Here is a 17,392-nt window from a genome sequence, read left to right as displayed (position 1 = left end):
TGGGTCCTTCCCACGACACGTGGGGATTATGGGAACTACAATTCAAGATGAGATTTGGGTAGGGACACAGCCAAACCATATCACACTAGGGTGATCTTGTAAGTAGCTTCCAAAGTGAGACACTTTAAGAGTGAAAAGAGTGTTATTAACAGTTGCCATGGGACAACAGGTGTAAACCTGGACTGTCCCAGGCAAACCAAGAGATATGGTCACACTAACTCAGAGTTTTTAGACTGCAGCTCTATTGACAGTTTTGACTGGAAAATTCTATTGTTAAGGGCGTCTTGTGCATGGTGGGCTATTTAGCAGAATCCTTGTAGAAATTATGCATGCCAGCAGGAATCCCCTGGTGGTGACAACCAAGAATGTCTTCAGGCATGGCCAAATGTCCCCTGGGAAGCAAAGTCCCCACCGGTTGAGAACAACTGCTAGCCTAGTAAAAAATCATGGCCTTATATTTGGAAGCTCTGGCCTCATGAATTTGACTTGGGAACTTCTTTTTGAAACCTCTGTTTTCCCTGTTCATGAAATCTTAGACACACATTTATTTTATTTTATTATTTTTTGAGATGGTGTCTCTCTCTGTCACCCAGGCTGGAGTGCAGTGGTGCGATCTCAGCTCACCACAACCTCTACCTCCTGGGTTCAGCCAATTCTCCTGCCTCAGCCTCCCAAGTAGTTGGGACTACAGGCATGCGCCACCAGGTCCAGTTAATTTTTGTATTTTTAATAGAAACAGGGCTTCACCATGTTAGCCAGGCTGGTCTTGAACTCCTGACCTCAGGTAATCCACCCGCCTTGGCCTCCCAAAGTGCTGGGATTACAGGTGTGAGCCACTGTGCCTGGCCCCAGTTTCGTCTTCCTGGATTGACAGTTCCACAGACTTCTCATTGCATCTCAGTTTCAGTGTCTCAAGTGTTGGCCAACTCTCGGAAGCATGTACTGAGTCCCACAGAGTTATTTCTGCTTACTCGCTGTCATTTTTAATTCAAACTTATTTTAAACCAGACCATCCCAAACACATCCTCCAATTTTTGGGAAACCTGTCCAGCCATTTTTGTATCATTTGATAACAGACAGAGAAAAATGTGATTTTATTTAATAGATTTTAGGTCAATTAGTCCCAGATTGTCATCTTAAGATTTAGGCATAGAATTTCAGAGCTGGAAGAAGGGAGAGGGATCACAGGCGTCCCCTTTGTCTATGGTTTTGCTTTCTGCAGTTACAGCTACCCAAGGTTAACTAAGGTTGGAAAGTATTAAGATATTTTGAGAGAAACAGACCACATTCATATAACTTTTATTTTTATAGCATATTGTTATGTGTTCTATTTTATTATCAGTTGTTGTTAATCTTTTGCTGTGCCTAATTTATAAATTAAACTTAATCATAAATACATATGGGTGTATAGGAAAAAACAGTATACAAAGGGTTCAGTACTATCTGTGGTTTCAGGCATTCACTGGGGGTGATTTATATATTTAAGGGTAAAGTGTTGAGAAAAAGGATAGTTATATGAATTCTACCACTAAATATCAGGAAAGCTGCCTTTTAAGTGCCCCCATATGTTAGAGGCACTAATTTTATACTCATATCCACAGTAATTTGAATCACACAAAAGGAATCTTGTCAGACACAAAGGAGACATAGCTAGGTACTTGCCCTCCAGTTCTTAGATGCCTGTCTTGGCATCTGTTTCTGGTGTTCTGGAAAAGTCACTTCCAAATGCAGAATCATTTTTTTAAATGAGTAGATTTCACTTACCTGTAATCTTTTTTTTTTTTTGAGACAGGGTCTCGCTCTGTCACTCAGGCTCGAGTGCAGTGGCACCACCTTGGCTCACTGCAGCCTCTGCCTTTTGGGTTCCATTGATTCTTGTGCCTCAGCCTCCCGAGTAGCTGGAATTACAGGCATGTGCCACCATGCCCAGCTAATTTTTGTATTTTTAGGAGAGACAGGGTTTCTCCATGTTGGCCAGGCTGGTCTTGAATTCCTGGCCTCAAGTGATCCACCTGCCTCGACATCCCAAAGTGGTGGGATTACAGGCGTGAGCCACCGCGCCCAGTCACCCATCTGTAATCTCTATTAATCCCACCTTTGAAGAGGCTGGGACACTTTCCTTCATGCTCCTGCATATTATGAAAGGAAATAGTCAGGGCTCCTTGAAAGCTTGGTGGGCCAAGTTAGCGTTTTTGAAGAAGCAGATTCTGTCCAGGCACGGTGGCTCACACCTGTAATCCCAGCACTTTGGGAGCCTGAGGCGGGTGGATCACAAGGTCAGGAGTTTGAAACCAACCTGGCCAACATGGTGAAACCCCATCTCTACTAAACATACAAAAATTAGCCGAGTGTGGTGGTGTGCGCCTGTAATCCCAGCTGCTTAGGAAACTGAGGCAGGAGAATCACTTGAATCCAGGAGGCAGAGGTTGCAGTGAGCTGAGATGGTGCCATTGCACTCCAGCCTGGACAACAGAGCAAGACTCCATCTCAAAAAAAAAAAAAAAAGATTCTCAAGGAAAAGTTGATAAGCTCTCAACAAGCCATTTTCTATCTGAAAATACCTGTGAATTACTTGGTATTCACAATGTGTGGATGTCAGGGGGAAGCTGATGGGAGGAAGAGATGGGAACTGGGACTGAAAAGTGATTCCTTTTCACTCCCAGTGAAATACACACCTGCATGTTCATGAGCTGTGTGCCCTTGATCTCTGGATACACCACGGACTCTCACTGTGGGCTCAGCCTCCCAAAATTTACAAAGGAAACCCAGGGTGGGCATTTTAATTGACCAGAGTCACAAAATGGGTAGGGCATCTGGCTTTGATACCATGACTGCCATTTAACCAAAAGGGAAACTGAGATGCAGATGAGGACAGTAGTTTGAATTGTGGAACCAGAGCATCAACCTGGGTTTCTGACTTGACTCAGACCTAGCTAGTAAGGCAATTAAGCAGAGAGGTTAGAACATAGGCTTTAGAATTAGAGCTGGATTTGATTTCCTCTCTGCTGCCTTCTAGCAGTATAACCTTGACCACTAGGCTCAATGGCTGCGTTTGCCATCTGTGCAAACAAGGCTGATAATATCATCTACCTTCTAGCCTGGCCCTTAGTAAATGCTCAACAAATGTCACTGGCACTCATCCATGTGTTCATGGCCACCCCCACACCACTCCTGTTGACCTCTTGTTCTTCCTAATTAATTCACCACATGCTGACCTATGCTGAACAGTGTCCAGGAGCAGACAGTATGTGTTTTGCAGATGAGGACATCAAACTGAACAGCACTCTGTTCCTCTGGCCAGACCAGATTGAAGATATCTTTGAAAACAGCCGGAACTTGCTCCTTCACAAGAGGAATCAGGCACAAATGGATCTGATTAAAAGGTAGCAGGAGAGTCTGGGATTGTTTTGGAAATGAGACCTGACTTCTTCACCCATGCTGCAAGTTCCTGGTTCTGTCTAGAGCCCCCGCCACCCCCCACTGCATGGCAATCTGTGGGTAAAGTCTAAAAACAATTGGTGCAGAAGGAATTTCCTTTGGTTTCCCGCTGAGGGATGTTTTAAGACTGTTTCACTATAGTAACCCCTGCTAATGTCTTCCCTTCCTGCCTTGAATAATTGGAATTCGGTGGTGCAGAGAGAAAAAGGCAAAACTAGTTGCATGTAATAACAGCCTCCCAGTAATAATAGTGAATTGTCAGCCTTACATTGGAGACCACAGATCTGTAAGATATCAAGACAGGGATAATAAAGGCATGGCAGGGTGGCTGAGAAATTGCCTATCTTGCAACTGGTCTTGTTCAGAGATAATGTGGCTATAATCTCTTATTCATTCATTATTTGTCAATTCAATTGGTATTTTTTATGGATTTTCATGATGTGCTATGCTCTATTCTAGACATATACGTGTGTTTGGCTGCTAAATAAAGATTTTAATCCAGTGACAGAAAATACAGACATACCAACAGATCCAATAATGTCAGTAATGTCAAGTGAAGTGAGCCAAGTGTCATGCACATGGTTTTTTTTGTTTGTTTTTGTTTTTGTTTGAGACAGAGTCTTGCTCTATCACTCAGGCTGAAGTGCAATGGCATGATCTCCACTCACCACAACCTCTTCCTCCTGAGTTTAAGCAATTTTCCTGCCTCAGCCTCCCAAGTAGCTGGGATTACAGCCACGTGCCACCACACCCGGCTAATTTTTTATATTTTTAGTAGAGACGGAGTTTCACCATTTGGCCAGGCTGATATCGAACTCCTGACCTTGTGATCCACCCGCCTTGGCCTGCCAAAGTGCTGGGATTCCAGGGCCACCCTACCCAGCCCTGGAAACAATTGTCATTTATGATGAGAGTTAGGAAGTGCCTGTTTCTCCTTCTGAGGGGTGACTCTCAGCTTGATCTCATCCACTGGTTCCCCAGCTCTTAACAGCAGAGGCCAGCAGAGGTCTGCTCTTCTAGAGGCTCAGCAGGGCATCCCTGGCTCAGCCCTCTCTTGGTTGAACCTTTAAATCCTTATGTCCATCATTTTGCTTTAATCCTGGGAACAGCCTGTGAGATGAATGAAGCTATATTCATGCATCCATCTGTCTCATGAGAAAACAATCGCGCTTCCTCTGCAAGAAACCTGGCTTTATTTTCCCAGCGCACATTAATGATTTTGGGGTTCCATGCCAGTTATTCTCCATTCGCTGTCCCTATCCCACCCTACAGCTCTGCACTTGGAAGGTGATGCCCAGTCTGCAGTGTTTGATTCTCTTTTCTGTTGTATCTGGGCTAGGCCCTGTCCATGGAGCCCTGCAGGAGGTTGGAGAGTTGCTATTGGGCTTTTCTTCCTCTCCCTCCCTGCCTGGCCCTGCGGCTCAGAGGCAGTAGCTGCATCCCTCTGATGTCAACACCTGCTCCTCCCCGGTTCCAGTTTCCCATTGTCTGCAGCCTGTGGGTCCTAATGGCTTCCCTCTGATGCTAGTCTCTGGGTGCCTTATTGTCTGCTATTTGTTCCTTTAATCCTACCCATATCTCACCCCTGCAAGTAATCAATCCTTCCTTAAAGTATCTTTCTTTGAACATGGGAGTGAATTGTTTCCTGCCAGAATCCTCCCTTATGCTCTAAGTGGTCCCACAAATACAACTCTTATTCAACCTAATTTCCTGAGTGCCTACTGTTTGCTAATGATTGTATTATTCTATGGAATATAATACATTGGGATGTATATACATATATATATATAAGAATTTACGTGAAATATATATGGAATTTATATGAATACACACACATGCACACAGCTAGTCAGACTTAACGATGGTTCAACTTACAATTCTTTGACTTTCTGATTGTGTGAAAGTGATACTTTGAGAACCCATACAACTATTCTGTTTTTCACTTTGAGTACAGTATACAATAAGTTACATGGGATAGTCAACACTTTATTATAAAACAAACTTTGTCTTAGATGACAGCCGTGGACTAATATGAGTGTTCTGAGCACATTTAAGGTAGGCTAGGCTAGCCATGAAGTTCGGTAGGTTAGGTGTATTAAATGAATTTTCAATTTCCAATATTTTCTATTTTTTTTTCTTTGTTGAGATGGAGTCTCGCTTTGTCGCCCAGGCTGAAGTGCAGTGGCACTATCTTGGCTCACTGCAACCTCCCCATCCTGGGTTCAAGCGATTCTCCTCCCTCAGACTCCTGAGTAGCTGGGATTACAGGCACACACCACCACACCTGGCTAATTTTTTGTATTTTTAGTAGAGGTAGGGTTTCACCATGTTGGTCAGGCTGGTCTTGAGCTCCTGACCTTGTGATCCGCCCGCCTTGGCCTCCCAAAGTACTGGGATTATAGCATGAGCCACCGCCCCCAGCCAACTAATTTCCAGTATTTTCAACTTACATTAAGTTTATAGGGATGTAACCCTATTGTAAGTCAAGGAGCATCTGTTTGTATGCGTGTGTTACAAGGACACGAAAGTACTTTGGAAACTATAATGTGCTCAGCAATTAGAAGAAATTAGAAACAATAGTAATATTTTAAGGTAATCACTGAGCTTACATGCTGTTGCCCTCTGGGAGGAATTCAAAACTGCTTTCATCAGAGATTTCTATGTGAGTATAGTATTTGGAGCTTCAGAAAGAATTTAATGATATGAAAAGGCACTTAGCAGCACCTAATTGCATAGACAACAGGAGAAAAGTAAGTTTTGCATCTGACTCAGTGATAGATTCTGTGGTTCTGGAAGTTATATGAAATTTACGTGATGAATGACTCAGGGATTTGAGCTGCTGTTCTCTGCCATAAAAGGGTAATGGAAAACACTTTGGCATCCTGGATGAAGGAGGGAAGAGGTCTTACTTAGGGAAAGCACCCGAGATTGTGTTTCACCAAAGCCTAAAGATTCAGATAGAACATGGTTCCTTGTATATAGTGGATGTTCACCATTTTAATGGATGAACGAATGAAATGTTTTTACACCTAAGGATATTCTTAAAAAGGAACACCAACCAGAATCTAAAATTACAGCTTATTACAAAACAAAACTAAAAAGCTGAGAAAAGGAATGGAGGCCAGAATAAGGAGCTCATGCCTGTAATCCCAGGACTTTGGGAGGCCAAGGCAAGCAAATCACCTGAAGTCAGGAGTTCGAGATTAGCCTGGCCAACATGGTGAAATCCCGTCCCTACAAAAAATACAAAAATCAGCTGGGCGTGGTGGTGGTCACCTATAATCCCAGCTACTCAGGAGGCTGAGGCAGGAGAATGACTTGAACCCAAGAGATGGAGGTTCAATGAGCCAAGATTGCACCACTGCACTCCAGCTTGGGCAACAGAGCGAGACTCTGTCAAAAAGGAAGAGAAGAAGGAAGGAAGGAAGGAAGGAGAGAAGGAGGGAAGGAGGAAAGGAGGGAAGGAGGGAAGGAGGGAGGGAGGCCAGAGGGAGGGAAGGAAGGAAGGAAAGAAAGGAAAAGAAAGAAAGCTCAAGTCAAACCACTTGAAAATAAATTATCTTAAATTGAGTTTAAGAAAAAAGCAACATTAAAACTGTCATAACAGAATTAAGTATTCTTAAGATAGCCAAATTTATGACATGTCACTATAGCTGATCTCAGTGACAAGTTCCCTTGTTTGTTCAAAGAGTATTGATTATTTGCTATATGCCAGATGGTAAAACTGCTAAAGACACAACAAGGAATTAAGGAGACAAGAAACATATTTATTTTCTTGAGCAGAGCTGGGTTAAAAAAATACATGAAAATCTGTATATATAGAGTTTACATTTTAGTGAATGTGAGCAAACATTTGTGTATTCACTATTGTATACTAGGCTCAATTCTGAGCTTTTTTTTGTTCTCGTTGACTTTAACTATTAAGCTGGTACTTTTCCTATCTTTGTTTTATGTACCCGAGGCATAGAGTTTAAGTAACTTTCCCAAGACTACTTAGCTACTAAGTGGCAAGGTGGGAATTTGAATCTAGCTTGTCTGGCTCAAGACCCTGTTCACTTGATGTTATATTATTCTACCTCATTAGAATAAGGGAGCACTGAGACCTGCTTTGTTGATCATATGGATGAAGTCGATAAATCTCTGGAAAGGTCACCCCTGATCACTGTAGCTACAGTAGCCCTCCACGTCTGTCTGCTAGTCACTCTGCCCTGTTTTCTTTTCTCTAGAGCATTTATCACTAACAGAAATAACTTATTGTTTGTCTTGTGTATGGATTTATTCATCCATCCATCTATCCAGCCATTCATCCATCATCCATTCATCTATCTATCTTTCCATTCATCCATCCATGTCTGTTGTCTAGATCTCCCTCAATTAAAATACAAGCTCCATGAAGGTGGAAAGCTTAATAGCATACTTCACAGATATATTCCTGTTGCCTGGGGCAGTTCTAGAATGTTTTATGCACTCAATAACAAATGTCTAATGGCTGAATGGATAAACAATATGTATATATGTACATATATCTTATACATATTTACCTGTACAGAGAAAGACCTGGAAATGTTTAATCACCAATAGGCTCACAACAGCTCCATTTCTGGGAGGTGATCTTATAGATAGTTTAACTTATTGTTTCATCTTCATTTATTTTGAGAGAGAGAGAGAGATAGAGAGATGGAGTGGAGAGGATGCGGGGAGGAAATCTGCAGGTACCTGATCCAATTAACCGCAGGCTTAAATATGGGCAAGCAGAGCTGATGTTTTGAAAGTGCACAAAATGCAAAGTCCAAATGTGACCAGGCTGTCTTTACTTTCAGATGCTCAGAATTTGAGTTGAAACTTGAGGTCTACCACAAAGAACTGGAAGGTTTTAGGAAGCGTGAAGTGATGACTATGGAAGAAATGAAGCACAATGTTGAAAAGCTTAATGAGCTTTCAAAGAACCTAGATCAGGCGCTGGTGGAATCTGAGGTTTGAGATCTTGAGATGAGGACTTATGATGCTCTACTGCTCTGTCGGTTCTGATCCTTGCTTGTGTATTTCTGGTTTCTTAACAGCATCTATTAGGTGGATAGTATTGATTAACTCATTGGCCAGTTCTTTCATTGGTACTTTCTTTTTTTTTTTTTTTTAAGATAGGGTCTCACTCTGATGTCCAGGCTAGAGTGCAGTAGTGTGAGCTCAGCTCACTGCAACTGCCACCTCCTGGGTTCAAGTGATTCTCCTGCCTCAGCCTCCAAAGTAGTTGGGATTGCAGGCATGTGCCACCATGCCCAGGTATTTTTTTGTATTTTTAGTAGAGATGGAGTTTTGCCATGTTGTCTAGGCTGGTCTTGAACTCCTGACCCCAAGTGATCCACCTGCCTCAGCCTCCCAAAGTGCTGGGATTACAGGCATGAGCCACCATACCCAGCTCATTGGTACTTTCAACTACCTTTTCCCACATCCCTTCATGACACTAGACTTTTCCCTTTGTTAGTTACTGAGCACCCAAAGAAGAAATTATAATAAGGTTAATGCACACATATATTAAGCATTTATTTTGTGCTTAGCAATAATGAAGAACTTCATATGCGATATTTCATTTAGTGCCTGTAACACATCTTTGGGTTAGGTACTGTTATTATCTTCACTTATCCCTGAAGTAAGAGAACTGAGTCTTGAAGAAGCTAAGTAACTTTCCCCAAAGGTCAGCTGGTAAGTTGTTTAACCATTAAAATTCTTACCTCCGGGGCAAGTCGGTACAAGGAGGTGACTTCATGTAAGTAGCTAAAGTACATATGAAAATTATGAAACGGAGATATGCCTATCATAGAGTGGAAACAGAGATGAAAGGGCAAAAGCAACATTAAAACTGTCATAACAGAATTAAGTATTCTTAAGATAGCCAAATTTATGAAATGTCACTATAGCTGATCTCAGTGACAAGTTCCCTTATTTGTTCAAAGAGTATTGGCTATTTGCTATGTGCCAGATGATCTAACTGCTGAAGACACAACAAGCTGATTATCCTACAGTTTCAACCAGACAGACCTCAGCTGCCAAGGTCCTTGGAGGTGGCAGAGGGACATTTATGCTTGAGTTCATGCTTTAGTTTCCTCTCTTACTCTCCAGATGAATAAGCATTTCCCTCCACTTGGTTTTCAAGGCACTGAGGAATTTGCCATGGTGCCTTCTAGGGTTTAGGAGAACAACTTATCCCATAAACAGCATCTCCTTTTGCCTTGCAGTTGATCAATAAGGAGGAAGAGCTATTGGAAAAGGACAAGAGTACCTATCCTCTTCTGCAAGCCATGCTGACGAACAAAGTGCCTTATGAGCAGCTGTGGACGACAGCCTATGGGTTCAGCACCAAGTCCAAGGAATGGATGAATGGTATGTGGTGATCTCACTCTGCTGGGACAGATGGGGATGGATGCAGGATCCACCCAGCCACTTCTGAAATACAGGTTGCACTTAAGAATCTGTCTGGACTTGGCCGGGCACAGTGGCTCACGCCTGTAATCCCAGCACTTTGGGAGGCCGAGGCAGGCAGATCACGAGGTCAAGAGATCGAAACCATCCTGGCCAACATGATGAAACCCCCTCTCTACTAAAAAATACAAAAATTAGCTGGACATGGTGGCACATGCCTGTAGTCCCAGCTAATCGGGAGGCTGAGGCAGTAGAATTGCTGGAACCGGGGAGGCGGAGGTTGCAGTGAGCTGAGATCGCACCACTACACTCTAGCCTGGCACCTGGCGACAGAGCAAGACTCTGTCTCAAAAAGAAAAAAAAATCTGTCTGGACTTTTAATCGGATTTTGACACTCCAGATTAAGGCAGCCACAGTCAAAATTTTTTGATGTGATAATAAAAATAGAAGATGGAGAAAGAGCCAGATCTATTTCCAGGGTAAAGTACAATAGGCAGCCACCCAGAGTCACGACTTTGAGTTGCAGATAGTGGGAGAACAGATGGCAGTTTTATGATGGTGCTGCTTCAGGAAAGGCCAGGGTGCCATAGACACCATTTTACTCTAGGACCTGGGGTCCAGAAAGGTATTGAGAAGTTGGAATCAACGGGACTCAGTGACTGATCCAATATGGGGTAAGGGGCAGGGAGGAAGAGCATTATTTTCCTCCCAAAGGTAAGAATTTTATTGCCTCAGAGTTAGTTTATCTTGCTTTTCTTTTTCTAGTTACTTAAGGTAGAAACTTGGATGACTGATTTTAGAACTTTCTCCCTTTTTAATGTTATAAATTTCTCCTTTATAGTTGTACTTCACAAATTTTGTTCAATTTAAAAGACTTTCTAATTTCCTTTGAGACTCTTCTAGGACCCATGGATTATTTATAAGTGTGTTGTTTAATTTTCTAGTCATTGGAGATTTTCTTGTTATGTTTTTATTGTTATTTCTAATTTAATTCCATTATGGTCATAAAAGACACTGCATGATTTTACTTATTTTCAATTTGTCAAGGTTAGTTTTGTGACTCAGAATAAGATTCACCTTGGTAAGTTCTATTTGCAATAAAAAAGAATGTGTATTCTGCTGTTACTGAGTGGAATATTTTATCAAGGGATCAAGCTGCCTTTGTTAAACACCAGCTTTGGCAGGGCTGTTACTTTGCTAGACATATCCCTGTCCATGGATAAGCAGCAAGTTCTGCAATGGGATTCCTAGTGAGTGTCACTTCACTTTTCCCTTGCAGTGGCTTTCAAAGTATTGTTCCAGGACAAAGCAGCATTCTCATTAACTGAGAATGTGTTAAAAATGCAAAATCTTGAGCCCTCGCATGCTCCAGACCTGACTCAGAAACTCTGGGAATGGGGCCCAGAAATCTGTTTTAACAAGCCCTCCTGGCAGTTCTGATGCCTGCTAAACTTGGAAAACTGTGAATATCCTACAGAATCCCTCCCTGTCGCTCACATTTGGATGGCACCTTCTCTAGTTTCCATTAGAGACACATGTTTTCCCTTTATTATCTGCCTTTGATCATTTAATGGGGAGTTAGAATAGGCAAACGTGGTTAATTGCATGGCTTCACATTGTTCTTTTGCCTAAAAGTTATTTGTTTACATTCATGAGGCTGAAGAGTATTAACCTTGAAGAATGACTTCAGCAGTGTTTCTTAGAACTCCAGGATGTCTGAGCTGGACAGGACCCCAGAAGTTATTAATGTTCCCCGCAACCTCCATACTTGAATCTTGACTGTATCCACAGAGCTACAAAAATTTCCACCTGTTGTCTTATCCTTTGAGATTAGAGAATTTCAGAATATAATCTTGCCATAAGCTATGAACTGAGAAGCTACCAAGGCATGTGGATAAAGGGATCCATACCTGCTCTTCAGATAGCAGTGTCTAAAATCCCAGGACAATTTTATGTTCTCTCTTGTTGTAGATATAGATTTGCCAGTTCAGGCTGTCTCTAGACAATCATAAACAGAGGGAAATTGCTTCTAACAGAAATACTACTGCTCCTCTCTGCCTGACTGATTGCAAATAACCCAGGCAAGTCACTTTGTTGTGCTTCACTCTTACAACTATAGAGTGGGAACAATGAAGTGTTAGCCTTACCTAATTTATTCATCCTGTAAGAAAGTCACTGTGATAATTCAGTCAAACCCTCCCGAGTAGAGGCTACTCACTTGTCACGTAGGCGCCTTTCTACTCTAGCCCAGCACCTTCAGTATTTCCTGGTGCATGAAAGATACTCATTTTTTTTTTTTTTTGAGACGGAGTCTTGCTCTGTCACCAGGCTGGAGTGCAGTGGTGCAATCTCGGCTCATTGCAACCTCCGCCTCCTGGGTTCAAGCGATTCTTCCGCCTCAGCCTCCCGAGTAGCTGGGACCACAGGCGCGTGCCACCACGCCCAGCAAATTTTTTTGTATTTTTAGTAGAGACGGGGTTTCACCGTGTTGGCCAGGATGGTCTCGATCTCTTGACCTCGTGATCCGCCCACTTCGGCCTCCCAAAGTGCTGGGATTATAGGCGGGAGCCACCGCGCCCGGCCGATACTCCCTTTTTTTAAAATTTAAACTTTTGATTATTCCACAAAAATGTTGGGTTGATGAAGCATGTTAAATTAACAAAGCTATATTTAGTTTCAGCAGTCCTGAAAGAAAAGTGTTTCTGAATAAGTTAGCAACATCACGTAGCAAGAGTTCATACTAATTTGAAATATCTAAGCAGGGGCAGCAGCATGGAAAGGTCTTAGCTGAATGTGAAACCCAAATGCTAAAGGTTCTTAGCAAAATAAAGGAAAGGGAAGGAAATTAATGTTTTGGACAAATTTTTAAGATGAGATGTTACTCTTTGTTTTTAATAATTTCTTTTTTCTTTGTTCTTTTTTTTTAGACAGAGTCTCACTCTGTTGTCCAGGCTGGAGAGCAGTGGCACTATCCTGGCTCATTGCATCCTTCGCCTCCCGGGCTCAAGTGGTCCTCCCACCTCAGCCTCCCAAATAGCTGGGTAGCTGGGACTACAGAGCGCACTACCACACCTGGCTGATTTTTTTTATGTTTTTGATAGAGGCAAAGTTTAACCGTGTTGCCCAGGCTGGTCTCGAACTCCTGAGCTCAAGCAATCTGTCTGCTTCAGCCTCCCAAAGTGCTAGGATTATAGATGTGAACTGCCACTGTGCCCTGCCCTGTTTTTAAAATAATTTCAAACTTACATAAAAGTTGCCAGAACAACACAGAGACCTCTCATATCTCCATTCACCTTTCCCCAATGGTTACTATTTCACAGCTTTTATGAAGCACTTTTTATTACTACTATAACAGCTTCTAAAGCCAATAATAACAATTTGTTTTCTTTTTTAATTTTTCTTATTTTTTGTGGAGACAGGGTCTCACTATGTTGCCCAGGTTGGTCTCAAACTCCTAAGCTCAAGCAGTCCTCCCACCTTGGCCTCCCCAAATGCTGGGATTACAAGTGAAAGCCACTGCAACTGGCCAAAAAAACACAATAATAACTATTGATATGCCAATTGTACATCCATTATATGCCAGGCATTATGTTAGCCACTGTACATTATCTCTGTGAATTTCCAAAATCACCCACCAGGGTATCCATTATTACCCCTGTGATCACAGGAGATACTGTTGGTGCTTAGAAAAGTCCTGTATCATACCCAAGGTTCCACTGGCTAAGTGCAGGTTTCAGATCCTCAAAGCCTGTGTGTGTTCCAATCTCCAAAGGATACAGGAGGCACAGCTCTAAGTTCAGGGGATTTAAGGTACGCATGACTAACACCTACACGATGGTCCAACTCTTCCCTCACTCTTTTTCTCTTTCAGGACCCCTCTTCTTACTGAATGCTGAGCAAATCGCGGAGGAGATAGGGACTATGTGGAGGACAATGTATAAACTGATCAAGACCTTATCTGATGTGCCTACACCCAAGCGTTTAGCAGAGAATGTAAAGATCAAGATTGATAAGTTCAAGCAGCACCTTCCCATCCTCACTCTTGCAACCCAGGAATGAAAGACCAGCATTGGCAACAGGTTTCTATCAATCACTGCCCACCCCCGAGCAGCCCGGCCCAGACCTGGCCCTCGTGGTCCTTGGGAAGGCAGGAAACATTACTAACTCAAGCTTCTCCTTTCTGAAAGGAGAATCTCCTTAAGGCCAAAGGGATAGCAAATGAGAGGGGTAAGCCTTCTGAAGGAAGAGAATAAACTCCCTGCCCTGTGAACAGGTTGGCCCTGTCCCTGGAACCCATATTGCTGGTGGTTGGTTCAGTGTTGTTCCAGTCAATGGCCATAAAGGGTCTCCTTCCTGCTTTCTAAGCAGATGGGCTTTTGGAGGCCAAATGCCTCCAATCTTGGCCTCCAAGCTGCAACAAGGATGTATATGTCCTCTCAATACAGTGACGGGACCTTGATTTGCTCCTTGACCCAGGGTGCACAAAAAACAAAGTCACATCCCTCCCCGGGGGTTGCTAATAATACCAGATGATGTCCACTTAAGATGACTTCACTTAGGATGACTTTGGTATGGCCTTTCATTGTCAAACAGGTTCAGAACTCATTTTGCACTCTTTTTTCAGCCCTCTGGGCCTATAAATTAGAATAATATTCTCCTTAAAAATAGTTGGGATTTTTATGAGCAACCAAGTGTGAGGGTGACAAGTGTGGTGTGAACACTAAGCAGAAAAAAGAAAACTCACTGTGTTTCTAAAATAATCATCACATCCAAGGGCTAGCAATGGCCTTGAAACGTCCTCTACCAGAGAGTTGCTCTGTGCAGAAGTGGAAGTGAATATGGCTTTCTTTGGGCAGATTCTTCTCTGACTTGGTCTGTACTTCCCCCCTCTCAGAACCACTTTCAAGGCCAGGCATGGTGACTCATGACCACAGTCCCAACAGTTTGAGAAGCTGAGGCAGGAGGATAGTTTGAGCCCAGCCTGGGCAACAGAGTGAGACCCCATCTCTCCCTAATTAATTAATTAATTAATTAGCCAGGTGTGGTGGTGCACATTTGTAGTCCGAGCTACTTGGGAGGCTGAGGTGGGAGGATTGCCTGGGCTCCAGATGTCAAGGCTGTATCAAGCCATGATCGCACCACTGCACTCCAGCCTGGGAAACGGGAAAAAAAAAACAAGTATAAGACTGAGGAAATTCTCTCTGAAAGGAACCAGTGGTGACACAGTGACAAGGAGCACTTTGCTCTTCCTAGGGAGACAGAGGTCTTAATACATAAGAGAGTCAGGGTTGGCCGGGCGCGGTGGCTCACGCCTGTAATCCCAGAACTTTGGGAGGCTGAGGCGGGTGGATCACGAGGTCAAGAGATCGAGACCATCCTGGTCAACATGGTGAAACCCCGTCTCTACTAAAAATACAAAAAATTAGCTGGACATTGTGGTGCATGCCTGTAATCCCAGCTACTCAGGAGGCTGAGGCAGGAGAATTGCTTGAACCCAGGAGGCGGAGGTTGTGGTGAGCCGAGATCGTGCCATTGCACTCTAGCCTGGGTAACAAGAGTGAAACTCCATCTCAATAAAAAAAAAAAAAAAAAAAAAAAAAGAGTCCAGGTTTTTTGGAGGAAGAAGCTACTTTCAATTTCCCAAAAAGTCTTGAGACTTGAGACCTAAGCAAGGATGAGGTGCTGTACAGACAAGGCACAGGCTGTCTGAGTCTACTTCTGTTTTTTTGTTTGTTTGTTTTTTGTTTTGAGATGGAATCTCACTGTGTTGCCCAGGCTGGAGTGCAGTGATGTGATCTTAGCTCACTGCAACCTCTGCCTCCCAGATTCAAGCGACTCTCCTGCCCCAGCCTTCTGAATAGCTGGGACTGCAGGCATGTGCCACCACACCTGGTTACTTTTTGTATTTTTAGTAGAGATGGGATTTCACTAGTCTGGTCTTGCTCTATGTCCTCAATGCTCGGGAGACAAAAGCCGCTTGATGCATTGGGAGTGGTCAGACCGGGTGGCTCCTAATCCGCTATACTTCTTTTGCAATCGGTGGTAAACTCAGAGTACCAGTTTAGCATGTCTTAGAAGGATCTCAAATGATCTCCACCTGGCTATCTTACCTAAATCTTTACCCTCCCTTTCCATGCCCATAAGATCAATGAGATTGTGCACATAATAAGTGTTTGGAGCCCAGAGCTCGGGGCCAGTGTGTTTTCCACGCTTGCGTTGGTCCCCTGGACCCATGCTGTAAATTCTACCCTTATGTCTCTGTCTTTATGACCTTTTCTCAATCCCTTGTTACTGCCGGAACTAAGGGCACCCACGTATGGGGTGGGGCTGGATCCCAATATCTGGGGCCCAACGAACGGGGTCTGGTGCCCTACGAATAACAGTGAGCCCCTAGATGGAAGCACAGTGGACTAAGCAGTTAAGAGTCAAGTTCTGGAAGGACAAAGGCCCCAAATACCCTCTGGGCCACCCCTACGCAGATCCCATTCCTCCCAGCAGTGTATGTAGGTCACACCACAGGCCACCCCAGGGACAGCCCCAGGCTTGGGGATGTCACTCTCTGCCCTGATGCCTAAGTTAGGAGATCCCCTGGCACGGATGCCAGCTCTGGCAGGGGGATCTGAAGGATGAACACCTGTAGCACTGGAGTCTAAGCTAGATCTTCTGAAGCCAGGCCATGGCACTGCTGGGGGTTCTGGTCATTTACAGAACATAGGCAGAAAAAGTTAGAGCCTTATGTTTGGGGCACAGACTTTACAGATAGCAGCAAAGGGGTTGCTACTGTGGTTTAAAACAAGATGGATGCCACAAATCTGAAAGGCTTTTTGGATCACTACCCTAAGGTATATTTCTGATGTCCTATTTGCAGTTAGTGTTATTTTGGTTATTTTTTCATCATGTGCCTATAACACTCTTGGTCTTCCTTTATGTCAACGATAACTATTTCTGGGTTCCTTGCTTTCGTACTTTCTGTGACATTATAAAAAGTTTCCTGGTCTGGCCATGCTTGGTGGCTCACGCCTATAATCCCAACACTTTGGGAGGTCAAGGCGGGTGGATCACCTGAGGTCAGGAATTCAAGACCAGCCTGGCCAATATGGTGAAACCCTGTCTCTACTAAAAATACAAAAATTAGCCGGGTGTGGTGGTGCATACCTGTAGTCCCAGCTGCTTGGGAGGCTGAGGCAGGAGAATCACTTGAACCTGGGAGGCGGAGGTTGCAGTGAGCTGAGATTATGCCATTGCACTGCAGCCTGGGCAAAAAGAACAAAACTTCATCTCAAAACAAACAAACAAACGAGACTCCTGTTCTCTGTTAAAAACATGTTCAGTATCTGGTTTGTTATTTTCATAGTATGCTTTATTTTCATTCAAACAAAACTCAGAAGATGACTGGAAAGGATATTCCAGGGACCCAGAGTATAAATGAGATGGAAAGACATTTATGAGACCGAACTATTTTTGTTCAGAAATACATGATTGTCAGGAAAAGATGCATCTGGAATACTACACCTGAGTACCCCAGATGCATCTGTTC

At 43.4% G+C, this 17,392-nt stretch overlaps 1 protein-coding gene across 1 annotated transcript in view; it reads left to right on the top strand.

Moving 5' to 3' along the window:
* The window catches only part of DNAH3 (dynein axonemal heavy chain 3), a 207,638-nt gene that overhangs the window by 40,742 nt on the left and 149,504 nt on the right, over positions 1-17,392 (top strand). Inside the window, 5 exon segments of the mRNA XM_064362754.1 lie at positions 3,229-3,383; positions 8,259-8,412; positions 9,672-9,816; positions 13,727-13,891; positions 13,894-13,934. Coding sequence (XP_064218824.1) covers positions 3,229-3,383; positions 8,259-8,412; positions 9,672-9,816; positions 13,727-13,891; positions 13,894-13,934 — 660 coding nt within the window.

The sequence above is a fragment of the Aotus nancymaae genome, unplaced genomic scaffold (assembly GCF_030222135.1).
Source record: "Aotus nancymaae isolate 86718 unplaced genomic scaffold, 86718_ANA_hifiasm-v0.15.2.pri h1tg000049l, whole genome shotgun sequence".
Taxonomy (NCBI): Eukaryota; Metazoa; Chordata; class Mammalia; order Primates; family Aotidae; genus Aotus; species Aotus nancymaae.
This window is presented reverse-complemented; position numbering and strand designations above follow the sequence as displayed.